The 27341-nt window shown below is 41.5% G+C and overlaps 2 protein-coding genes across 2 annotated transcripts in view; one reads left to right on the plus strand and one right to left on the minus strand.

Moving 5' to 3' along the window:
- Positions 1-27341, minus strand: part of lrba (LPS responsive beige-like anchor protein) — a 196431-nt gene that overhangs the window by 56041 nt on the left and 113049 nt on the right. Inside the window, exons 38-42 of the mRNA XM_039799595.1 lie at positions 27284-27298; positions 22996-23139; positions 20924-21060; positions 398-515; positions 83-185 (exon numbers count right to left, since the gene is read on the minus strand). Coding sequence (XP_039655529.1) covers positions 83-185; positions 398-515; positions 20924-21060; positions 22996-23139; positions 27284-27298 — 517 coding nt within the window. The remainder of the gene's footprint in view (positions 1-82; positions 186-397; positions 516-20923; positions 21061-22995; positions 23140-27283; positions 27299-27341) is intronic.
- Positions 17721-19640, plus strand: mab21l2 (mab-21-like 2). The gene has a single exon (XM_039802117.1). It carries the CDS (start codon positions 18161-18163, stop codon positions 19238-19240), a length of 1080 nt encoding a protein of 359 aa, XP_039658051.1. The 5' UTR covers positions 17721-18160; the 3' UTR covers positions 19241-19640.

Here is a 27341-nt window from a genome sequence, read left to right on the forward strand (position 1 = left end):
TTGCACACAGGCCTGCAGAGAATGTTTAGAAAGCACACAAAGAGACTTGTTGTGCATTTCTGTGTTTAGCTGCGAATCTCACCTGGTCTGTGGAAGGCCAAAGTTCGTGCCAACCCCAACACGAGGAAGACTGTGGACCACCTTCTTGACCGTGGCTGCATCTGGGAAGTTGAACATGACTGCCGCTGTGGAGAGGCACAGAAAAACGTCTTTTATTAGATCATATCAAGGATTATCTTCATATTCCTTATGTGGCATAAAATCCCCACACTGCCACTCAACTCTTGATAAGAGTGTCTCCGGTGTTATTACACCAAGCAATGTGTATGTGGATCCATCAGGGTGGCAATAACAAGGTGAAATGGTGACAAACGGTAATTATCAGGTGTTGTCTTACTTCTGTTGGCCATGAAGATTTCCAGAGCAGTATTCTGCAGTAGGTAGCGTCTGGTAAAGACAGCGCGGATCTCCGTGAACAGCCATTTTCCATGAAGCCCTTCTGTATAGGCTAGAATCTGGGAGACAGGACAGGAAAAGAGAGAAAAAAGGCACGGGGGTTGAATTCAAAGGGGATAATGAAAATGGAATTAAGAAAGGACATTTTAAAAAGAAAGAGACCAGAGGAAGGGAGAAGAGAGAGCAGACAGGAGGAGAGGTTAGTTCATTTTTCACACAGTGATGGCACGACGGCCTGAACAGCACGATTAATGTCTTATATTGATCAGCCTCAATGAAAAAGAGATCCCTTCAGCGAGAGAATGGGCGCTATTCAGCTGAAAGGAGTGAAGGAAGCGTTTAGTTCACTAAAAGGTAATCCATATCCCAGCATACAGGTGAAGAGAAAATGACAATATACATATAAGAAACAAAAGAAATATTGTTGCGATATACAGTAATGGTTTGATGTGACAAGGATGAGGTTAAGAGCCTATTTTATGCTAACCATCTGATTAGACTTTTTCTGTATTTTCATAGCAGAAATTGACACAGGGGTCAAACAATATTATGTTAGCTTGATCCAGATTTTCTTTTTTAATAAGGCTTCGATGAGCTGAGCTTAATCGGTCCCCATGGAGATTGCGGTAGCTGTCAGAGTGCCTGACAGACCCAGATGCTTGGCCCTGCCCCTGAGATTTGTACTCCTACTAATACGGCATTTAGATTTGCTACTAACCTACTGAGCACTGCTTTGTTAACTAGGCTTTTGTTTCAACCTCTGCTTTTAGTTTCAAAGGCATCTGCTGACAGGGGGGCGTACAGGGAGGTGGTAGAAAGGTAAAAGGGACACTCTAAGGTTGTCACAGCACGGTTCAGAGGCTGTGTTATTAATCAAAAATATTCAAATGTGAGCTAGCAAGCTCGGACAAGACTGTTAAGTTAAAGGAGCTCATTAAAGGCGGGGGACAGCAGAGGGGACCAGCTGAGGCATTTGCCAGCCAGAGAACAGCCTCTCCCTCCTTGTCTCTATGAGGAATAAGATCTGCCTGCATCACAGACTCACTTCAAAGTCTCTGGAGTTCAATTAAATGTGGATTATTGGCTTGGAGAAGCTGGCTGGGGCTGCAACCGCCAGCCTCCTATCTTCCTTAACAGGGGCTCAAGATGGCTATATCAGTCACCGTCAGCCAGTAGCCAACCCTATCGCAACGATAGTGCAGCACTCACAACAGCAAACAACACCATTTTATATCATCAAGGAAAATGTATTTCATAAGGTAAACTACTGCGAGAAGTGAAAAGAAAACCCTTAAGCAAAGATGTTAATTTCAGATATAGTAGTAACTCTCATGCCTGTACAGCAAATATAAAGTTACAGCCAGCAGCCGGCTTACTTAGCTTTGCACAAAGACTGGAAACAGCTAGTCTGTCTAAAGGTAACAAAATCCATTGTTTTTATACTTGTTTTTTTTGTGCTGATTAAACAAAGTGATATAACCTGTTAATTAGCGAGTTTAGGAGGCACAGGCTCAACGGAGCAAAGGAAAAGAAGAAATCTTAACAGACGTTTGACCTGCTAATTCAACATTCATAAACACAATAGTATTTAGAGAACATGCACAGCATAGATGTATTTTAAGATATGATCATGTCATGAGATTTGTTTCCACATATAGGATTTGTATATTGGAAGTATGCATTTTTAACTATATAATAGTCTGTATATATAGGCCGTTCGTTACATAACTAAGCCTGTTGTGAGTTGATGCGATTGAATTTAGCTGACAAACAGGCTGAGACACCTGAATAGTTTTCTCTACTGACAGACTTGATGGCTTTCAGATTAGCTTGTCAAGAACGCTACTGAAATCCTAGTCTCACATTGCCAGACCTTCCTCCACAGCGCTGCGAAGGAGGGTCTGGCTAGTTCACACAGCAATCTGGAATTGGAGAAACATGTGCTCTGGTTTATTGGCATTTCTTTTAACCAATCACATTAGTCTTGAGCGGTGCTAAACGCCGGGCGGATTCGCGATGCCGCTGCAAAATAGCCTCGGGAAGAAACTTGTTTTGGTGGAACGTGTACGTTTAAAAGTTGTTTTAGACGTGCACCAGAACACTCATTGGACAGATAGTCTAGCTAGCGGTCTGGATTTACCCTGCAGAGATCTGAGGAGCTGTTAACCATAGTCCTCAGAAATCCACCGGAGTTTAAAATTAAAACACAAAGAAAGCGGGAGGTAACGGATATCCGAAAACCAGTAGAATTTCTGGCAGAACGATTGCAATCCCGGAAGTGGAACGTCATGGACTACTGAAATCCTAGTACATATCATCACCAACCAACACAATTTTAATACTATTTTATCTCAAGTTCTTCAAAGAAACAGCTTCTCTGCTTCTATCTGATCAAAAATGAAATTCCTGTTTTCAGATGTATGATGAGTGGATGCTTGGAGAATAACCTTTCACCTCCAAAAAAGGGAGTGGTTGACTCAGTTCATCCCCAGGAGTACACTGATAGACCTCACGATGGATGTCAAGAAGATGCCCAGGGCTGCAGTGATAAAGTTGCAGTCTCTGATTCCACAGATAGATATGACAGCAGCGGAGGCAGCAGGGTATCATATCTGTCTCTGGGCCGATGAATCTCCTGGAATGCTGTAAATAGCACTCTATGTTCCCGAGATCATTGTCCCTATCGGCGGCGCCCTTTCCCTTGCAGATGAAAAAGCTGAGTGGGTGACAAGGAAGGTGACAAACTATCCGTGCAGTAATGCTCTCGACGTTCTGACCATGTCTGGACAAATTACAATGGTGTGGAGGTTATTGTCCGAGCTGGAGTTATGGCTGCACCAGCTTCCTCTGTGATAAATAGTAACGGTGGAACTGGATCAGTCAGGCTCAAAAGAGACGAGATTGCTACAGAAGCAGAAGAGGAACACTAAAGCCAGACTCCGGTCAGCACATTAACATTTTACTATCTGAACAAAAAAGGATTGTTCGGATTAAAAAAAATAATTAAAAAAATGAAATAATTGAGGTTGAGAAGACGACCGAAGATTCCATAAAGGGAACACAAAAAAAGGACCAGGAGCTTCTACGTCAATGTGACTGGTTGAGTGTAAAGCACAGTTTTATTGATGTTTCATTTCAAGTGGAACATTATCCATGGATTCAGGTCTGCTGTGTCCCGAGATCAATTTCAAAGCGTCACGCGAGAGGACACAGCCAAACAGAAAACAAAGGAACTAGTCTTGATTGCAATGCTTTTTTTTCTCCATCTCTCCCTCCTCCTCTTTCAACCTGTTTGTGCGCCGGGCGGCTGCTCATTTCTGAAGCACTGTCGTTTGTCTTTGTCAGATGCCCAAAAGACAGCGGAATGAAGAAGGACACATGAAGAGGGGCCGGGTGACTGTGGCTGCGGTGCGTAACCGCGCGCACACACACACACACACACACACACACACACACACACACAAAAACTATCACAGCTGAATCTCACAGACAGTCTCGCAGACAGTCCTTGCCAGTGAACCCTCTCTATCACCCCCTTTCTGTCACAAACACCGTTTCCTTTACCAACCACTGCCTCTTCAGAAACATGGGTAAAGCCAAGTGGAGGAACATGGTGACATGGAGGAAATGTAATTGAAACTGCGCTGAATTAGAAGAGAGTTAGGCTGTCGCCAAGCTGAGCGTGTGTGTGTGTGTGTGTGTGTGTGTGTGTGTGTGTGTGTTTGTTTTTGGGCTGATAAGACACTTGAGTTGAAGCGACAGAAGCCACAGCCAATTAGCAATAGTAAATAAGTAAATCCTTATTTGTCATAAAAATTTGAAAAATGACAATTTTAACACCAAGTGTCGTTTTTGTAACAGAAATGGTTAAAAACTGGACACACACACTGTTTGATAAGTGGTATATGCACATTTGCTCGTTTAGTTTAATGTGATGTGCATCCTTGAAGGAAAATTAGGTGATTGAAGTTCAATTTGTTGCCTGTTATTAAGTATTTCCGCATGGCTGCCTCAGTTAAAGGATAATGGATGAGGAATTTATTATTACCTTTTGGTCAAATGAAGTGGTGTGGGAGATAAGGTGATGAAATTAATGAGCGGGAGGAAGAGAGGTGATCCATCAACATCAAAACGGAGACGAGGGACAAGCGGTATTGGGAGAACTTGATAGAATTCATTAAAAAGAAGGAAAAAAAAAAAACCTGTGGACTTATCAGCATGTAGAGTTGCATATTGCTTTTCATTTCCCAAACCCTGTCTACGTGCACACTCCTCTACACTCACTACTCCACATGTCACAAAATGACTTTTACATACAAACAATGGACTGAGGTTGCAGATTCCAACAACTTGTAATAATTAAACGAGACTCCATCTTTTTCTTATTCAAAGTCACAAAGTAAAGCACTGCTTATAGTTACATCAGTGCCATGCTATTTGTGACTCTTCCTCACTTGACTGACTACAGAATCAAGCTATCTACAATAACCAGAGTTACAGTGGATCGAGACTCTGCCGGCCATTTTACTGCAGCGGCAAATGAGAAAGAAGTCACAGGCAAACACAAGCGGACATTTAAGGACTTTCTGACACTCTTCACCTGATGCATTCACAAACATACCAGAGTTTACAACTCCAATAAGCTTCTTCTCACTATTCCTTACCCATATACTTGTTCGCCTCCTCCCCCGCTCGCCTCAACCCCCACCACCCTCTTGTTCCACCCTGGTAAACAAGGCCTTGTCACCCCCTCCCCATCAGTAAATGAGTTCATCGGACTAACGAGCAAGCAAAGGGCCCTGACTCACTAACAAGGGTCTGTTGGCTGTCTGTGCCTCTGGACCAATCAGGACCCTCATCACCGTTGACACAAAGCCTCCAAGAGCCCTCTGGAGCCAATTAAGACAGATTTTGCTTTTGAGATTGAGTGATGGCCAGAAAGAAAGAAAAAAAAGATAGGAGGACTGGGAGTACTGTACTGGAAAGAGGGACAGAAAGATGCATTAACATAATTTTACTGTAAAGACTTCTTGAAAGAGAATGTATTTCAATCAAAAGCCATTACAGAACCCAAGGTGTATGGTTGGTGAGTAGGTGTTTGGAGGCTGTGTTTGGGGGTTAAATAGGCAAGTCATTCAAGAGGAAAACAATGCTCCCTCACAGTAAGAGCCTGGAATCATTTGACTTTAAAACAGCGCAGCCACATGACTCTACTTTCACACTACAGCAGTTATCCTGTAGCCTTTGTGCCTCAGCAAGAGTAGGATTTAACCGACCGGCCTCGACACCATCTCTGTCTAGTCATGTGCTCCATGACTGTTGAACTATGGGAGCAGTGTGGCTGGGCAAGCAGTGAAAATATAAAAAAGGTATCAAAGTGATATACCTGAATGTAGACAAATGAACAGCCAGGTTACCAAACCCCAAAGGAACTTCTTTTTTTAAAAATTACTTCAACATTTTGGAAAAATTTGCTATTTATTGTTGCCCTTAGTTGATGAAAAGATTGATACCACTCTAATATCTAAGAGTTGTATTGGTCTTCTCATCTAACTCTCACCAAGAAAGTGAATGAGCTCATTTTCCCAAACTTCAAACTATCGCTTTAATAACAATAATAAGCAGTCAACATATAGTGTCCATTATAGCTAGAATCTATGTATAACTAGGAACAGACAATGCTGATAGACTATTGGATGCATTGTCAACAGGCTTCAATATAAGTAGTCAAGACCATTTGCGTCCACCAATGACGGATAGGCACAATTGTTCTACCGTCATGTAACTAATTCAAGATGTAATCACTGGTCACACATAAAGGCCCATTTGCCTCGAGGGAAGTCAAACAAACTACAAGGTCAAAAAAAATAAACACAACTAAGAAGCTGCGCAGGAGTGTGAGAGAATTAAAGCAAAATAAACAAGCCCAGCTTGCAGCGAGCGTAGGTTATGGAGCCTGAAGGCTCAAAGCATTCGGTCCGAAACGTCACCCAGTAAGAGTTTGCACTCCTTGAAGAAAGTCCTCTTTGAAGGGATCTGTGGGGCCACTTAGTCTGAATTTGGCCTAATAAGGATTAAACCCCTTTTGGGCCCTTTTCACTGTTTGCTAACAGGTTTGCCTTTTCTCCTTTCATTTCCTTGGCTGCTTAGCCTTTTTGAAATGGAACAATAAAATAGGTCTTGTGTGGGTTTAGGAAAATGCTGCAATGGTCTTGGGGTTAATTGGTAGAGAAGTGAAGACTTCAGTGCATTAACTCATTAAACATTCAGCCTTTGGGCATAAGCTGTGAGGACGAAACCCTCAAAAGGGCACATAAGATACTAAAGCGGCAATACTAAACGCTAATGGTGTCAGTACTAGTAGGGATATACATAAACATGAAAATATGACGAGCCAAAACCCTTTGTAAATAAGACAACGTGAGCCTTTTTTAACAACAAAGTCTTGCGTATTTTGGCAGATTACACAGAGAAAGCATTCAGAGATGTATATAAAATAGCTCTGCTATTTTTTTCTTCAATATTTAAGATCAGTGCTTCCTTTTTGTACCCTATCACAGCTTAGACTGGGGCCACAAAGGGCAGAGTTGGTGGCTCAAAGGTGATGGGGAACAAAGGATGGATAAGGCCACATAAGTAAAGGGAAGAGGGGTGTGAAATGCAGCAGACATCCACAAATTGAGAAAATCCTCTCTGCTGTCTTTGCATTCTCACGATGCACGTTTATCAAACCTATATCATTTTGGACAGTGCAGTAAAGAAACGTCATGATACACACATTGCACATAAAACTAGAGTTAACTTAATACATACTCTTTAATTGGACATCGATATCACAGCACCATAAACACAGCAATACAAACAATGCTCAGCTTTGCACTAGGATATAGTGCATATAAAATGCCCTCCTAAGAAACAAGCAGCTACATATGAGACCTTAATAGTATTGCAGGGCACCTGTTGAGAGTGCACTGAAAGAGCTTAAATACGTTCCTTGATTTGTCATGCTCATCACTAAACACTTGCAGATCAGGATAAGGAGTAAAAGAATGCATATGCTTTTCACTGATATTCAGAAAAATCAAGGAGACAACCCAGAGCCACGACTGAAGCACAGGAGGTGTTTTAGCCTCAATGCCATTGGCCCTCCACTCCCCTATAAGCTGCCATGGCAAACATCAGACAGGTTAAGATCGCTGACCGGCTCCTATCGCATTCTCCCCGCTTTCCTTCAATCTCTCATTTTGCCATTTAGTGATGGATAGGCTTTTTTTTTGGAGTTGGTGCGAGGCTTCGCTGAAGTAAATTCTTTTCTAATCCGCCTATTGTCACCAGCTTAAGTGGGTGTGGGGTGAAAAGTACACCCCTCATGGGGAATTTGGGGTTGGTTGTCCCAAGCAAAAGAAGAGGGAGAGAATGGGATTTGTATAAAGGAACGGCTGTGGAGATTTTTGAGAATTTGAAGGTGAGTCAATTGGAGCTACAGGTTTATCAGCGACAAGCATTTTGAGTTACTACTGTAATACAGTGAATTATATTAGTGAGCATTTTCAATACTCAATAAAATACAAATGAAGTACAACAAGATTCACTCAGATGTGATGTCTGTCTACAATCTACGCCCTATCTGGTTGTAGTTGATCTTTAGTTTCTTCCTAGTAGAGGGTTTTTTGGTGGGTGGAGTTTATCCGATCAGAGGTCTAAGGATAGAGTTTGATTGATTGATTTTATTTGACCACTTAAATATAAAATATCAAACAGTACTCTCTGTCATACATTTAAATACATAAATAGTCAGGGATGACACAATAAAGCCCAAAGACTTATTTCCATTGTGGTCCCTGGGTGTAGTATGCTGTACAGACTGTAATTTGTGATTTTCAGCTCTATAAATAAAACTGACTTGACATGCCTTAAGGCAGAAATAATTGATTTTTTTTAGGCAGAACAGGCTTTAAAAACAAATTATCACATTTTATCACATATTATCCAGCAAACATGGAGCAACATTAGCATCCATTTGCAGTTGTGCTGTGGCCACCTGACGAATGCAAGTTCAATATTGAGTCTCCTTGTAGCTCATTTTTGGTCTTTTGTTATCCATGAGGAAATATCTGGCTCAAGCTGCTAAATGTTACACTTTGTTTACAAGCTGATCTCTTTAGTTCACGCAACTTTGTTTGCAGTTTAGGCAGCAGGCAGTCCTAGTCCTGTCATTTTTGCCATTTCATGAGAGCAATGAGAATGAACCAAAACAAGTTTCAAGATATAAGAGCAAAACAATTAGCTGAAAGAAGCTTAAACTTGACTTTTCTTTAAAATTGAAAACACTCCGTAAAGCTGAGAACTGCAGAGTTAATTACATAAATATCTTTGGGTTGGTAACAACAAGTGCCCCCTTTCACATTACATACAGTATGTACAACTTTAAAGAGTAATTATTGATAAAGGTTCAGACAATTTACTTGGCCTCAGCATTTAATTTGTTACTATACAGATTTATTATGACTGTGATTGCTGGTGTGAACAAATTTGAAGTGCATCATCTTTTATTATTGAGATGTTAAAAAAAGATAATGGTGGAGAGGTTTAGAAAAGTCACAAGAAAACTATCCTGTGATTTGACTTTATAGTATTAAATACCATCTGTGCATTAGAATTGCTTTTAGGTTTATACAGTACTGTATCTTATTCTACAGTCTTGCTTCTACGGAGCAGAAGTAAAGCTCTGTTGTGCTGATGTCTGCTAGAAAGGAGTCTTGGATGAGTAAGTAATCTGCAGAATGTCCCTATGGATGTGCCATTTCAACCAGACTGGATGGGTCATTAACCAAAATGGCAATGGAGGCACCAGAATTCAGCAATGTAACATTCTGCTCTCCGGCACATGAGATGTCTTTACACAGAGTGCACGTCAATGCTATCGGCTTACCTTCTAAAAACACATGCATCTGGTTAGGAGTACTCCTGATTTCTTTTAACAACAGAAATTAACAGCTATAATAAATATTATGTCCTAGTCCTGTCATTTTGCCTTTGTATTTATGGAGGCATTCTAGGATTAAAAAAAGATTAAAAGAAGCTCAACAACCCACATATTTACTCAAATTCTTCAACATATGGATATAGTTTTATCATCTGAAAGGCAGCACAGACCTTTCTGCCAAAACAAGACCACATTTACAATTCCAATTTCCAATATGCTGGGCCGGACATCGATCTTTCAATTGGAGCCGGGTGTCTCTCTGACCTCAGCTGAATAACAGAGGCTTGTGTGAACAGCAGGTACACAGGTGCTGATTGTAATATCAGTAGCCTACCAGGCAGACTGGCATCCATAAACAGGCCTATCCATCAGGCTGGTGTGTTGCCTTTGACACATGTGTCAGAGGCAGACGAAGGGAATAAATGATGGCGAGAGGGGATCAATCAAAGGAAGGGAGGGGAGGCACCTGCCCCCTGACTGGCCCAGTCAAGCCAAGAGAGGGAGCATGATGGAGGGGCTAGGCTCAGGTGCAAAGAGGGGGTGGCAGCTCTTTGTCTGGAGGTACTTGGTTAAGTGTAGGCCAGGTCTCGGAAACAGTGGTCTGTGGTGGTGTTAAGGTCCAAAGTCAGGTCACAAACAGAGGGATAGAGAGAGGCCAAGCATGTTTATTAGTGAAAAGAAATGGGGTAGTTGCTTGTGTGCTTGCTTGCGTGTGTGTGTGTGTGTGTGTGTGTGTGTGTGTGTGTGAGGCAAGAGCAGTTGGAAGGGGGACATTAGTTATCCTTAGGGGGCGAGATGACAGTGTCTAATGGTTCTTTATGCGATTGCCAATGTGGCAATCGTCCTTCTTCTACTTGTCCTACCTGGTTATCACTCGCTAAAGCTTCTTCAGCCTGCTTTGCACAGGAGTCGCAGTTTGCATTTCATCAAAGGGTGAAAATCAAGACCAAGGGTCTATAGTCACACTACCAGCTCTGTAAGACTGTACTTAATCACAGTGGTGCTTTGAGCTGCTGTAAATGCTGTTGTCAAGGATCATTTGTACCTTGTTAACCATCTTAGTTTAGCATGTTCACGACTGAGGCTGAAAGAAATGTCATTAGTTTTGAAAAACCAAAGTATTTAATATATGAACTACATAAAAAAAGTTAGGGGATCCCCATAGTTATTACTACTACTATTCATCCTGCGGAGGATATGATTGACTGTACTAAATTACATAATGCATCCATTTACTGGATGAGTGAAAACTTTGACCTGATGGTGGCCCTAAGAACATTCAGGGGATCATCTAAGTCAGTAGGATTCATCCTCAGGGGATTTCATGGTTATCCATCCCATAGTTGTTGAGATATTTCACTAACAACCAAGTGTCAACCTCACCATGAAGGAAAAGTCAGACGATCATGAATGTGAATAGGATTCATCTTCTGGGGACCACAAATACCTGTATAACACGTCATGGCAACCGATCCAATATTTGAGCCTTGGTGGACCGACCAACTGACATACCCAAAGACCGAGATGATGATGAGGCCCATCGTTAACATCACTCTTAAACAACCCACATCTGGCCAGGGACCGCTGACCTCATCCTTGCAGAATTATCTAATTATCTCTGATATAGACTCGCTCAAACAACTGGAGTGAAATATGAGAGACCATATCACAACCATGGATGTGGTTTGAGACTCAAAAGGGAGAGGAGGTGGTCTGCATGTGTATTTCGTGTTGGGGAGACAGAGAGAGAGAGCGATAAAGGGACAGTAAAGAAGTTAACAAGACTTTACTGCTCTACTGGGGAACACAAACTCACTTCAGGAAGCTTTAAACCTTTATTTGGCCTTATCTCCTCTAATTGGCTTAAATCATTCGTAATTGTTTGCACGTGTCTTTATGTTGAACAGTTCCCAAGGCTTGGGCCGTGACTTGACATAAGCAGTGAGGCAAATCGTGAGGAGCAGTATGATAATAATTGGGTTTCCTGATGACTGGATGAGCCAAAGTGGGCTGCAGGGAATGATGCTTGAGATTAAACTGACCCTGGATGTTTAGGATTCGAGGAACGGGAAAAAAACTGAGAGGAACACGGCACATGACGGCTGTGATGCTAATGATTGTGTCTCCGTTCCATCTCTCACAGGTGCTATAATTACTGTACCTGGAATGCAGGGAGGATCAGACAGTGAAAGAGTAAAGGAAAGAGGGGACATTAAGAGAAAGAAGGTCATCCCAACCCATCATTCCGCCGGTTGTCGTCGTGGTGTGGCTGAGCGATTTATTGACCATCTCAGGGTGCACTGTCAAAGCGGACAAGGAGAGCGGAGGGAATGGATGGTGCAACGGCATGAAGGAGAGACAGAGGGAGGGAACGAGGCCAATATGAATGAGTGAGAGTGAGGGGATCCGTTTCCTTGGGCTCATTGATAATGACATACCTGCTTGGGCTGTCCGTTAGTCCTATAGCACACACTACTTAGGCTCTAACTGGAAAATCAATAGGCTCCTCTCTCAGAGACCTCTCGCTGCCATGGCTCTTTGTGATTGGCAGCTGCAGCCGAAGGTTGTCCCTGGTGACCATGGGAGTTTGGCGGAGCGAGCAGGAGGAGGGGGGAGGGGCGCAGTCGCAGCAGTTTGACACTTTAGGGAGAGCTTAACGATATGGGACTGGTCGCGACACAACACCAGGGTGGTTTTCTTTGACTGAGTGACCATCCATTCAGCCACTCCAGCTAACCCAGAGGAGACGTCGCCACCCCACTAATTAGAGTTACAAATGTCTTCTCAGTGGGGGTTTTATCATTACATAGTCCAAGGTTGGACACTGACTTTTAGGGAAAATGTACTGATACTCCTTCCGAAATTCTTTTCTCTCTGGCCTTTGGCTAAAACTTTCTGAAAACAGTGTGGATGTCCACAGGAGTTAAAAAAAAAAAAAAAGCAGCACCGTTTAACTTACGTATATCAGCCGTTTAGTTTTGTAAAGTCAAATAAAAATGACCTGTTGACATTAAAATGCCATTTTAACAAATACTTTTTTTCCATGATTTGCAAGTTATTATTGATTTTCACATAGTTGTGTGGCCCAGTGAGTGATAATCTTATTTACTTCTCCATCAATTAGATCCTGGATTAGATTTTTTTTATAATTTTTTTTTTTTACAGTGAATCCAATTACAAGCAATTACATGTACTTTACTATTTTTTGCTGACATTACTATACAAGCTGTTAGCCTAAGATTCATAAATAAAAAGCTAAATTGTTTTCTTAAATATTTCTAACTTACTTTTTGTATTTATCAATCTGTTGCTGAAGCTTTCGTCTCAATCCTCAATATTTTCCATTTCCAGAATGTGATGGATTGTGGGATAACATTGTCCATCAAAACCCCGATAAAAAAACAACAGCTATTACTTTAATCTGCGTTCCCGCATTTTTAAGTATACATTTGTTATTCTGCCACTGTGATACTACATACTCACACCACAGTTAGAAAGAGTAAATCATTTTCTATCAGGACACAGGAATAGTTTATAATACACTCAGATTGCAATGGGGATCTAAGGGACTGTTCCTCCAATCAGGTTTTTGCTGGTATTTTCTTTGACCAATCAGCTGGAAGTAGAGCAAATTTCACTTCCTCATTCATGCATTAGTAGTCTCCAGGAGTGGCTCCACAACAATAACTCCACATGTAATATTGATGGTTTGTGTCTAAACACAGAGAGTGCTGCCGCACGCGCACACAAAAACAAACACACATCTGCTCTGTGACTTCATCAGTTCTGCTATCTGCCGAGCAGATGCAGGGCCCTGCCAGGCAATTAGTTGCCTGCGATGATTTTCTTTGAGCCCTCTATGGAGGGAGCAGCTGGGTCCATCCGGGTTTGGGAGACAGCAACAAAATGTGTGAAGAGCATCAAAAATTCACTTGCTTCGTTCACATGTGTGCCGATGTCGGTCTATGTGCACATGTGCCTGTGTTGTTAGGTAGCGAGCCATTTTCCCACACACCTATCATGTTTCCAGAGAAAGGAAAGAGAAAAAAAACCGCACTACCTAAAAATGCCAAGCTTAGACATCCCCCTCCCTTATCACTCACTTGGAATTACAAAGCACACCAAGTCAAACAGACGAATGGAGGAAACTGTTGCACATTCTGTTGCAAACAAACCCATTTTTTTTCCTATTGCCTTCTTCAAATATCTCTAAGGCCTTGCCATAAAATGTAGCCATAACATTTGGAGATGTATTGCACTCTGCTGTAAATTACTTTAAGAGATTTTCACTTTGTATTTGTTGTATGTACAGTGCATACTGGCGATTCAGACTGAGGATTCAACAAGGAGATGAACTAAACTCACAAAATGATCACTGAAATTTTATTTTATGACACTCGTGAATCAGGATCCGCATATAAAGGGACCAAATATGTTTCAAATATATTTTAAGAGAAATTATTGTATGTCTTTGAGGTTGTTTTACTAATTGTGAACTGTTAGGAAAACTGTGTAGTATACACAGTAATGAGCCACCTGGGGGTACTCAGCGTAATCTGGTAGGAGAGGAGAGGGAAAAGAAGAATAAAGCTGAGACTGTAGAAAAGACAGACAGAGCAAGGCCAGAAGAAGAGGGGGGAAAAAAAAAGATGAGAGAGTGAGGTTACTCATCAGCTGGCAGAGATTTGCACAGGCATGGACGCCGTTTTGTGCTCATGAGGGGATCACTGTGGAGTCGTCACAGAGACTCAGATCAAAGAGCTCTCTGACAGGCCCCTGATCTTTTCTCCAGTCAATATAAACCAGGGGGTGGGGGGGGGGGTACTCTTTAGGCACCACAGATAATTCTGAACGTTTTCAGGAGATAAAGGGCACAAGAAGTAGCAAGAATGGATGAATAAGTGAGGTGGCCTGTGTCTTTAGATATATATTCCACCATAAAAGGGAAGAGGGGGGAAATAGGAGAAAAATAAATAAAAAATGTGATAAACTAAAAACTATTTCAAATGCGCCCACAGTTGCTCCCAGCTGTCTCAGCAGTGTGCTATCCCTCCTTCTGTTTTCCACCTATGACTGTAACTTACAGTTCGGCACATGAGATGTACATACACATACTTTTGGCTGACCTTTCCACTTCAACTGACAGATTCTAATAAAATCCAATCCACTGCAGTCCATTCTACATTGCAATAAGAAAATGAACATATTGCTCAGAAACGTGTGGTTTGATTGGTGAGCAAAAACGGATTCACAATGTCTTTGTAAAGATCTGTGTGCCATATATTTCATTAAGCTACAGTTATCATGTCCTTCATAATATTTGGACACTTGCTCTCCAAGTAGCGTCAATTAATCTCTCTGGAGCTGTGAGTCTGATAATAAACAGTCACCCAGAAATCAAACAGCCAGACATTTTTTGCTCATTTTTTGCTCATTTATTTCTCTCTGTTTTTATCTTTTTATCCTATTTTTTTAAACATTGGGATCACTATCATTTTACTTGAGTGTGATACACCGGGAAGGAATGCCAAATCTCAGTTTAATACATCTTTTAAATATCACAATAAATCAACTTTTGCCAAGTCAACTGTTGCTCATCTTGACAGTTTCTCTGAATAATCTAGTAGTTCTAGGAACAATATTCAAATAAATGTGTGCTCATTTAGTCAATGCAAGTTTCCCCTTGAATGTTTTTCCTTGGTGGAGATGGGTGAACTGACACTAAACCTCTCCACTGAGGCCAAAGTTAATTTAACTACCTTAGGTGGGCAAACAAGCCTTGCTTGTCAAAATTAATATACTGTATATAATACAATATATAGTTTGTGTGGCACGTTTATGCCTTTGAAAAAGATGAAACAAATATGATGGTTCCCATGTTAATCTAATTTAATGCGTTTTAACTTGGGCATTTGGCATTATGAAATTTGTTGAAATGAGCTCAAATATTCAGCAGGTCTTTCAAGATAAATGATAAATTCTACATATTTTTATCAGAAGTTACTTTACACTCCCTAAAGCCTCATCGGCACACGGAAAAAAAGCTACATGATAAAGTCCAGAAGATGCTTTAACTATGAAGGAGGGGAGAGGGGCTCATTAATCTTTGCCTTTTCTGAAATGTCCGTGGTTTACTTCCCCTGCATAGTTGTCTTCTTCATATCAGTAAATAGGTTTCTGGGAATCATTGTTGAATCAATATTCTGTATTACGTAAAATGATTGCATATGCATATTTTATTTGCATTTTATTTGCCAGGTGTTTGCCATTTATGGCCTCGGAAATAAGGTTTGGCAACAGGCACATGCTGCTTAATGCAGAGAAAATATACGGACAGTTTTCCATAATGTAGCTGCATGTATGCAGGCAACTACAGTCAACCTTATTGTCTATGATCAACACTTACCGAAAGCCATTCAACTGGCCTTGATTTATTACTGTAGGCCTGATATAGTTTTTTAAATGACAGGAATGATTAAACTATATAAACAGTTGGAACGTTACTGCGACATGAGGAAGTGACAGGTTTTGTCGACTATTCAAAAACGATAATCACTTGAAATTATAACCTGTATTTAACTGAAGCCTTGAAAGAAGGGAGACTTAAAAGTAGCAGAAAATGTCCAATTAGCTCCATACAATTTTACGCCAGACACCAATAATTACTATGACCTTGTTAACTGGAATAGGGGACACATGTTAAAAGGACTACAAAAGGTAACAGGCTGCAACAATACCTCTCCTAAACATTTCATATGGCTTTCACTGCAGGTTTTTATATTTCCAGGACTATATTTGTCTCACAATGCAGCCGCTTGTCTTTGGGAGAAAGTAATGGCTTCTTTAGTCCTCCAACATGAAGTCTTGGTGACAAGGGGACTTCAATTACAACCTCAGAGAGACCCCTGGTTAAATTATTCAGTATGGACAAGGTTCACGGCGATAAACCCACGGGCAAATAATGTGTGTGTGTGTGTGTGTGTGTGTGTGTGTGTGTGTGTGTGTGTGTGTGTGTGTGTGTGTGGTGGTGTGGGTGTGTGTCACGAACACATGTCTTGTTTCAGTTATTTGACTCAATCCAAAATATTGACTGTGACACACACACACACACACACACTTTTAAAAACTTGTCTTTGGTCTTGTCTAGAATCGTGTTTTGTACTGTGGTTTTGATTTTTGATTTATTTATTGTATTGTTTGTTAGTATGGTACTAACCTGAGCACAATTAATTTCCCTTTGTGGACAATATAGAACATATATATATATCTAAGACTAAATGTCCAATAACATTAAAATCAATTTAAGATTTAAAAAAACTCATAATTTCAGTTTATAGTTTCAGGCACTCTTATTCATGCTTTTCTGAGCCTAAGCTGCAGGTGCACTCAACACATTTACGATTTTAAAGGTGCATTAACAAAATGATAAATGGCTTAACAATATTCAACAGCATATAATATTCATTGTTTATAAAAAAAAAACACAATTTCACATGAATATCATAAAAAGACAATAGCTTAAGGACTTCTCCCTGAATAAAAAGCAATTTGAACAGACTTTAAATGAAGAGAATGAATACAAAAATTATGGACATATATAGTTTTTTTTCCCAGTTTTAATTGAATTTAGGAATAATGTGACCAGCTGACCATGCGTGTTAGAGGTCTAATTCGAAAAAGGTAACATCACTTTTAAATTTATAAAACAGAAGCGGGCACTTTCAAGATTAAGCCAACACAGTCCACCGGACTTTGTATGACACAAGTAGGACATGCTGCGTAAACCATTGAATGAAAAAAAATAAAAAGTAATACTTGCTGTCAGTGAGAGAAAAAAACGCTGCAAATTACTGAGCCTTTCAAAAATGAGAAAAACACGGGGGGAAAAAAATAAAAACATTCAATTAAAAACGGAGAGGAAAAAAGAGAGACTTATCTGTAGAATACAAGCGGTCTAAAGTTAAAGGCTGTCACTCACATTTTGCCTTTAGGCTACACTTCCACTCCTTAGAACGCACCGAGCGAAATTACGCGCAAAGAAGACCACTGAAAAATCTTTTACTGCTGGCTTTAGAGAGAGTACACGGGAATCCGCCCGTCTAAACCTAAAAAGGTTTGTGTTTTCCTGTGTCGGACTGGGTGCAGCGGACAGCTCCGCGCGCCCCCGGTGCTGCTGAGGCGGACTGGAGCTCCTGTGCTCCGATTGGCTGCCTGCACTGACAGCTCCGCACATGATTGCAGGAGGAGAAGCCCGACCCCTTTCACTCTTGCTCAAGGAACCATTCATAAACTACACAAGTCCAGCTCACAGCTGAGTGTGGACGAAAAGTGAGCGCGGGGGGCACAGAGAGACACAGAGAATAACAGCGAGAGGAGATGAGTGGTCACAGACGATGGTTTAGCCTTTAGCGCGCGCAGCCCAGGACACGGATGGTGACCCACGACCTGAATATGAATCTACCTAGCGGTGCTGGAAGTGCTCATGAGTTGGACTGATATTTAGCAGGCTAATACGTTGCATCCCTATCCGTTTCCTCCTCCTCACACTGACGTCCATCCGCTGCTAAAAGCAACTACAAAAAAAAAAAAAAAAAAAAAACTTTTGATTACACACTTTTCCTGCACGGGGGTAGCATTTGCCTCTGGCTTTACCGGTAAGCATTGGATCCGTCGGCTTACTGCGACTCGCCGGTGTACAGCCCGGACCTCTGCCCAAACATGATTGCGACGCAGGCAAAGCTGGTTTACCAGCTTAACAAATATCACAACGAGAGATGCCAAGCGCGCAAAGCGGCCATTGCGAAGACTATAAGGGAGGTTTGCAAAGTGGTGTCGGATGTCCTGAAGGAGGTGGAAGTGCAGGAGCCCCGGTTTATCAGCTCCCTCAGTGAGATAGATGCGCGCTACGAGGGCATGGAGGTCATCTCCCCCAACGAGTTCGAGGTGGTGCTTTACCTCAACCAGATGGGGGTGTTCAACTTTGTGGACGACGGCTCCTTGCCCGGCTGCGCGGTGCTGAAGCTGAGCGACGGCCGTAAGAGGAGCATGTCGCTGTGGGTCGAGTTCATCACCGCCTCGGGCTACCTATCCGCCAGGAAGATCCGCTCCAGGTTTCAGACTCTGGTGGCGCAGGCCGTGGACAAATGCAGCTACCGCGACGTGGTGAAGATGGTGGCGGACACCAGCGAGGTCAGACTACGGATCAGGGAGAGGTACGTGGTGCAGATCACCCCCGCGTTCAAGTGCACTGGGATCTGGCCCAGGAGTGCAGCCCAGTGGCCCATGCCCCACATCCCCTGGCCCGGTCCTAACCGGGTAGCAGAAGTCAAAGCCGAGGGTTTTAACCTCCTCTCCAAGGAGTGTTACTCGTTAACGGGGAAGCAGAGCTCGGCGGAGAGCGACGCCTGGGTGCTGCAGTTCAGCGAGGCCGAGAACAGGCTGCTAATGGCCGGCTGCAGGAAGAAGTGTCTGTCCGTCCTGAAGACTCTGAGGGACCGTCACCTGGAGCTGCCGGGACAGCCGCTCCACAACTACCACATGAAGACCCTGCTGCTGTACGAGTGCGAGAAGCACCCGAGAGAGACCGACTGGGACGAGTCTTGCCTCGGAGACCGACTGAATGGCATCCTGCTGCAGCTCATATCGTGCCTGCAGTGCCGCAGATGCCCCCACTACTTCTTGCCAAACTTGGACTTGTTTCAGGGAAAGCCTCACTCGGCCCTGGAGGCTGCTGCTAAGCAGACATGGAGACTAGCGAGGGAAATCCTCACCAATGCTAAAAGTTTGGACAAACTATAAAGTGATTGTCGAGACAGAGCCGAGAGACATTTTGGGATAAAAACAAACAAAAAAAAAACTTCAGAGAAGGACAAACATGATTCTGCGACTGATTCTCCAAGCAATGTGAAAAATAAAATAAATACCAGTAACCGAAATAATGCAGCGGAGCAGCGAACCACAAAACCCTTTTTAAATGGAGCAATTGGGCCACTGCCAGAGAGAAAGTGAAGGTACATTTTCAGATAAATGTAATAACTTTTAGTTGTCTTCTTTAAATGTTTTCACAAAGTGAAGAAACTTTTATTTAAATATATGCACAAAATCGTTAAGTGAAAGAATAAAATGTAGCGTGCCAAGTTCAATTTTTTTCATTATGTGACTTAAAAAAGAAATGTTAATAAAAATGTTGCAAATTAAATTACAACTTGGCCTCGTGTCTTGACGTGTTTTGACAGCTGATATGACAGGGAAATCTGTTGCATTTTATGTTCTGTTATTGTCTGATAACGAGAATCATTAAGTTATTCATTTTGACGAGAGAAAGCCGATCTGTGCTCAACACTGGGAAAAGAAAAAAAAAAAAAAGGAAGAAAAAAAAAAGCTTTAGCTTTTGCTAAATTTAAGACGGTCGACTTTAGGCCATAGGCTACTTTATTTATACAGTGCGTCACAGGCCTTAAAGGATTTTTCGAATGAATGTAAATCAACAGGCTGATGTTAATATAAAGGCCCGGGAGCATCTCTCTGTTGTAACAGCATGCTCAAGCACAGGGGCCTACAGCAAAAAAAGTGAAGCCTTAATCTGATTAATGCGGTTGATTTTAGATAACGCAGAGTAGCTCATATGACACATTTATTGTCAAGTTTATATTAATGGATTCTGGTATAAAACTCGCATTCAAATAAATGAGGATGCTGTTCAAATAAACATATTTGAATACACAGCTTCACATTTAAAAAGGAATACGATCATTTCATGCGGTGTTAAACTGCACAAACACACAACCACCTGTGGCTCAGCAGGCTTCTGTGGTTAACGGTCGTCTAGAATGACCAAAACTAGTCCACATTTTACGGTTTATGATTTCTATTTATTTGGGAGCACTCGCTAATATTAACGTACCATTTTTTTTTTTTTTCTATTTGTTTACCATAAAAAAAAAAATGCTGGATGATCATTACTAATAGGAAGGCCTGATCCATTTGCCGTTATGTTTGACCCACAAAGACAGTTTGATGATTTATTTATTTATTTAGTTATTACAAACACACTGAATGTCCTATAACCACTAGGATTATTAATATGATAATATAATAATGTTGTCATGGTGTGAAAATTACTTGACAAAATATTCATGAAGAAAAGTCGTTTTGTAAAAGTGAAAAAGTACCAAAAGTATTGTGAGGAAAGAAAAAAAACTTCTTTTCCAATTCCAATATAGTCGTATTGTAACTTCAACGACAGAATGACACGACATTAATCTCCTCTTTGACACCACATTACCATGTGTTGAGATAACTCACTTCTACTTTGCTCATTTAAAATAACACACTTGTAGATACTGAGATATAACAACCTATAGCTGTAGGCTATATTCGCCAGCCTGCATGTATTTACCACCATCAGCACTATAGGACCTTCGAGCATGGCTTTCTATGTTGACCATTTGAGTCGTGATCAATAGAGCTCGAGTCTCTTACCTTGGGATCGATGGCCTTGAAGCCCGGCTCGTCTTCGTCCACCTCGAAGTAGAGCTCGGAGGCGGTGATGGACAGGGTGCCTCTCACCACCGCGGCCGGAGCCACCAGCTGCCCACTGGTGCTCAGGTTTACCGGGCCTGGAGAGGACAGACACACGCCGGTCAGAGAAGCCCCTCTCCGCGGTGGGGGGGGGGGGAAACACGGTGGCGTCACGCAGTAATGGTAAACATAGAAACCTCAACAGGGGGACTGCACTGAGCTGATGGCGGTTTTGCCTGGCATACAGTGGGCCTTCAACCGTGGACGTGGTTAATTAATTAAAAAAGGAAAGATGATAAGTGGGAAAGGGAAACACGCCAAAGGTAGCGATCATGTATATACGGCTATTATTATTATTATTTTTTTAAAAGGTAAGAATGTTTCTCCAAAGAGGTATGTTTATATACAACTATTAAGAGTTGCAGTATATTTAAATTGGGAGGCTAAAGGCTACACACGGTCTGTAGTTTTCCTCCTGGAATTGATAATCTACAATTAATCGATGAGTTCAAGATCAAACTAAAAAAAAACATGGCTGCCCAATGTATGACGCCTATGTAGCTATAGTTCCCCAAATAAGTCCTAAGTATCCTAAAACTCGCACTAAAATAAATTATAAAAAAAAAAAGAAGACAAAAAGTCCAACTTTGATTGCCAGTCAGAATGCATTGGTTGAGGGCGCTTGGTTGAAGCAGTGTTTAATCTCTCATCAATCTTAATTTATGCCAGAATGACAATGAGAGCCCGGCTCAGGGGAGCTGTGGGTGTTAGCTCTGCACATATGAGCCATTGTATCTGCAGATGTGCGCTGCGGAGAAAAGAGGCTCGGAGCCCGGCTTGATTTCCCCGAGCACCCGCACACTCCTTCAAACGGATGGAATAAACAGATATAGAGAGATATATATATATATATATATATATATATATATATTCATGCCTCTGCCTCTCGTGAACCCCGTGAGTACTGACATGTTATCCGTGGGTTGAAATAACATTGTTGGCTTTTTTTTGTTTTTTTTGTTCCATTCAGTCAGACATTCAATTACACCTGAAGCAGACAGCTGCTTAAGAGGAAAAGCTGAACCTCTCCTCGACGATCTCTCCTCCATATTCTCACAGTATACACACCACTTTATTAGACAGGATTCAACGTTTAATCCTATTGTCCTCCAGTCGCGTTATTTTAATAGCACTCTGAGCCCCATTAATGCAGTTTAGTCTGGCGAGCGCTGTCACTGCACATAAAAATGCGGATTACACAGCAATCCGATTAGCGGTATATATGAGATTTAATTAGGATTCTTTATATCGGACGGATCAAAAGCAACAAAGGACTGACAGCATCGCGAGTTGGATAAAATGTCACATAAGGTTGAGTTGGAGTCGTTTGATCAGGCTACCAGGCTCATGCAGGGGGGGGGGGTTATTTAGGCAATGCTGCTTTTTCTTGAATCAGAAACATATAATGTCTCATTTCAGGGTAAGCAGTATCCTGGGATAAACTCGGCTACTGCTGGATAAAAAAAAAATGTTTTGAGAGTTGCTACTCAGGCCTGTGTGTATGTTTGGGAAGCAGACCTCCAGTGGCAGACCGAAAACTAAAACTACTGCGTTTTCACCAGCACTCTCCTAGGATAGTGGTGCCATAATGAAATCATTTTCCAGGGGTTTAATAGGGCTGGCCGAGGCTTTCATTGAAAGCCTGTTTTCCTTGTACACATGAGGAGGCTGCGATGCTACAAGATATCTAGAAGAAACACACTGTGGTATCAAAGCAAAACAGCAACATTATATGGGAAAATCAATGAAATCCTATGGGAGATAAGGATGCCAGTGCACAAGACAAAGTGCTATATGACTCACTATTCAGTACAGCAACACAATGGAAGGATATTGAGCTATATGAAAACGGCAATGAGCAGGTTTCTTTATATTGCCTGGTCTGCAGGACAACCAACACCAGCAGCAGGGCTGGGAGGGGTGTGACTGGGTGAGACTGACTGAGAGGTGAAGAAGATGAGCAGTTTCTTTACCTGTTAAGTTGTCCAGGTCCTTCTCCTCTAAGGATGACAGAGTGTCATCGTCTCCGTCAAGTGATGTCTCACTCTCCGAGTTTTGATTTCCCAGAGCCTGACTCCTGATGGACTGCTTTCCTTTGAGAATATCCTCCTCGGACGCTGGAGGGGGTGGGGGCATATACAGTTTTATGCATTGAGTTACATTTATTTCATATTGTATTGTAGGTTAACACAATAAGCCTGATCAACTTTATTTCAGTGCAGTTTGATGGCTTTACATTTTTTTTTTAATGATCACACGTTTGAGCAGATTTTATTTTTTACGTGAAACCAAACACCCGACTCAGACATCTTTTCTCTCTAAAAACAGCAATCACAAACAGGAAACCGTTATTTTTAGATTGACTGATAAAAAAAAATGTGCTCAATATAAAAAAAAACACCAAAAAAAAAAAATCAGCTTTCTACCCACTGCTTTTGTTTAAGCGACAGCCACTAGTGTAGTGGTAAATAAAAACAGTCACAATTCCACTATAATGTTCAATGTAATTTTCATTACTGCACTCATTTACCACTCTTCATAAAATGCATGTTGATTTGAGACTACTTAGTAAACTTAAGTTATAGACTTTGTAAAACACTATCTTCCAAAGGTGGGTATACACTTTGTTTTGCCAACAGAAAAAGGCCAGCTTTTGTAAAGTACAGTGGGTTTACCCTCTGACTAAACCATTTACAAAGTTGATCGTTTAACCTACATTCATCAGTGAGGAGCAATGCTGACTTGTGTTGCATTTTCAGACTTGCAGAGCTGAGTGCGGACAAACCGAAAGCAACGAGCAACACAAGGCAGACAAAAGACAGATCTTAACCCTATATGCATTTTGGCCCAAAACAAAAACACCATTTCACACAAAAATGATTCAAACACATCTAAAACAAAACGAGGGTCGCACAATGCCTATTTTGATTTCAACTCAACGTGACTTGAGGTTCCAAATGGATTATTTAAGAAAAATGGTAATCTGCAAACATTTACGGAGCCTTGCATTCCCCAGTGGTGCATGGTAAGGATCCACAGACACAAGTCCACAGCACAAAGACTGGCTGGCAAGTCCTCTCTCTTTGTAAACATAGCTGGCAATAAAGCGAGAGCTTTCGCTGCTTCTGTGCATGTTTTATCAGCGGTCTGGTAAAAGCAACCCAGTTTTAAATCCAGTGAGAAGCATACAACACCATACTGGACTTGTTTTTTTCATCATCACCTGGGGGGAGATCTATTGCTCTTCCTAAAAATGCACAGTCGCGTTATGTGGCTATATACTTTGAAACTGCTAGAGGAGCTAGGATAAAAAATCTCTTGTCGTGGAAAATATGCAGCTCACTGATATTTAGAATGGTCTTCCTGTAATTAAGCCTCCCTGGAGGATTCTTTAGTTAGCAGCACTGAAATTACTACCAGCTCCTCTAATACGTACCACATGCCATTGTATTCACACCAAGCAAGTGGACAGGGGGCTTATGAGCTTAAAATACAGAGATCGATTTGAACTTCTTTGCATTTCACTGTAAACACGTAAGCAATTCTCACCCCAATGTAAAAGTACTGTACTACCACCATACATTATCACACCTTACAAATGCACAGACTGATGCAACTAAACCTTGTTACTGGGCTGATCCATGCTCATTCTACCCTCAAGTACAAGTTATTAATAGTTCCTCAGTATATCACTGAAGTAAGTGAAACAAAAATACTGACCACTCAGCATGCTGTTTGGCAGAGACAGACAGGAACAGCAAGAAAAGCTATTTTGACCAGTTACGTCACACATTGAAGAAATATGCACATACGTGCTAACTTCTCACTCTCGGTTCCTGGAGCGGATTCTGTTTTTTTTATTTGACAACTTTGAGGTGTGTGTGTGTGTGTGTGTGTGTGTGTGTGTGTGTGTGTGGAATCATGTTTAACTTTAAAGTACAAACTGTTATCAGTGGGATTAACACTATCAAAATGTTTGTGTAAAATATTGAATTAACTGAAATTATTAGTCTTACTTTTTTTTTTTTTTAAATGTCATTTAAATCAAAGCGTAATTTAAAAAAATGACAAAATGAATCTATGCAAAGAGCAGGAAAATGTAGCAGGGCACTTCAGCCACATCACTCATCGCACAGGGAGCAGAAACGTGCAGAAATCCCAACGGGTTACACTTTTTCCAAGACCCCATTTCCCGACTGAGAGGTTCAACTACCTGCTTATACAACTCAAGGCATGCATGGTCGCAGCAATTAAATTGTCAAAATTAACAAATTTGTTTTTAACGGGTGCGTAGCCAGGAGAGTGGTCATGAGGCGAGTATTGATTATAGCAGAACAGAGACAGTCTTCAGGTATTTACTCTGCCACCTCTGGTACACGGGCCCCGGACCAGACCAAATCAATCCCCAGAAAAGATGGTTCTTTCCAGGCATAAATACATAACAGCCTACTCAAGCCTACTGGCAGCCACACACACTCTCCTGTGGAAATCATCTTGGCGCGGTATGAATGATAACAGTTGTCCATACCCTCAACGCAGAAATGCCCATTTTTCTCCATGTTTAAATGAAAGGACGTATATTTCCCTCTTCTTAAAAAGACAAAATAACACTTTGTTATAATAGATCAGTCAGTAAAAAAAAAAAAAGGCTAAATATTTTCCATGGCTTCTAAATTTATGATCAAGCGTGAGATTTGAAAAGTGCAGCCACAAGTAGCTAGAAAATTAGGGTAAATTCAGGCTTGATCTTATGCTAAATATTTTCTTAGGGGGAGAGCCTGCATTTTCCCCTCTGCATCTGATGAATATAATTACAGCCAGATATGACCTTTGTGCTCTGGCTGAAAACTCAGCCCTGCATTCTCATCTTGAGCTGCACTTCCGTAACAAATGTCGGGTCGAGTAAAACAAGACGAAAGGTTACATCAGAAAATGGATGCCGTCAGGCTTCAATGTCAAAGAGTTATTTTAATGATATATTCCCATACTTCAGCCGGCCCGGGCAGTATACTCTCTTGAGGTAGCATACCCTTGCCGCAACTGGCTGCTGGCTATTTTTACACAGACTTGACTTTGAAACCAAATGTTGTTTGCAGGAATTTCTTTTGCTCCCCCCAGTGAAGAATATTTGCAGCACATAAGCTGAAATAGTTTTGAATAAAATTGAATACCTGACCAAATACCTGAACGAGCCAACTCACGGAGCGCCTTCAACACATTTTCCTCAGCTAAAAGAAGCCAGTGACAGAGCAGTAGTGACGTGTCTGTTCTCTGTCATGAACTAGCTGAAGGGAAAACGAGGAGGAATTAAGATGGAAACGAGTAAAATGCAGAGGCTTGCTGCAGAAGAACAGCGACCAGCTGGCCTCGGTCTCCAGCTGCCTCCACACTGCAGCCATTACTGCAGACCCCAAGTCTCCCAGGATCCTGGGATCCCCAACACTTATTGCTTTTAGATCACCTTCGTATTGACTCCCGTCACACCTGCCATTTGTCTTCGGGAACGATGTTACATTTAAGGGGACTTTTGCAGGTGACACATTGAGGACATTTTATGCTCAGAAATGGCCATTTATTGGAGAGTCATTGATTGAGCTGGTATGACGATGATTGTGCTGGATTATTTACTTTTTTGCAGAAATTAGGGATTACGTGCACTCTAGCGGAAATGCGACTCCTGGTGTTAATGCAGGGACATGCGTCATTCAGATGTTGTGGTTAGAAGTGACTGCTGGGAATGTTAAGTTGTTCTCAGACGCGGTTAATTGAAAAATCGGCACCTGTCTTTATAGAGAAGCGCACAGAAACAATGAAAAAATGATCTGACCTATTTGAATATTAAGGGGAAAAGTAATCCATGTTGTTAGTGTTAATGAGAACTCTGTACTTTGGGTAATAGCAGAGTATTGACAAAGTTTTTCCAAACCACATTATATTTTCCCACATCTTAAGAGGCTCCAAGTACAATGTGGAATCTTTCTTCAACGGCAGACTGCTATTTGCGTTTCACTAGTACAGTAGATTTAACCTGAAGGACCAATACAACTTATTACATTAACTCAATACATTCATCATAATTATACACTTCAAAATACATTTAACCTTGACAATAAAAAGGTACATCCATTAGTATACCTCTGATCTAACAAACTCTCCTGCAAAGGAATACATCAAGGGCATTCATTCCAAAATGACCCCTCATTAAAATGCAAAAATCTTAATAAGGGACTAAATAGAGGAGGGAGCATGAATGCTACTTACCACTGATACCAGCCACTGTTACGCAGCAAAGAAAAAAGAATGAACAGAATTTCACATT

The sequence above is a fragment of the Perca fluviatilis genome, chromosome 1 (assembly GCF_010015445.1).
Source record: "Perca fluviatilis chromosome 1, GENO_Pfluv_1.0, whole genome shotgun sequence".
NCBI classification, from domain to species: domain Eukaryota; kingdom Metazoa; phylum Chordata; class Actinopteri; order Perciformes; family Percidae; genus Perca; species Perca fluviatilis.

Excerpts from the sequence above, each read along its gene's own strand:
- mab21l2 (XM_039802117.1), top strand. The coding sequence starts at position 18,161 with ATGATTGCGACGCAGGCAAAGCTGGTTTACCAGCTTAACAAATATCAC.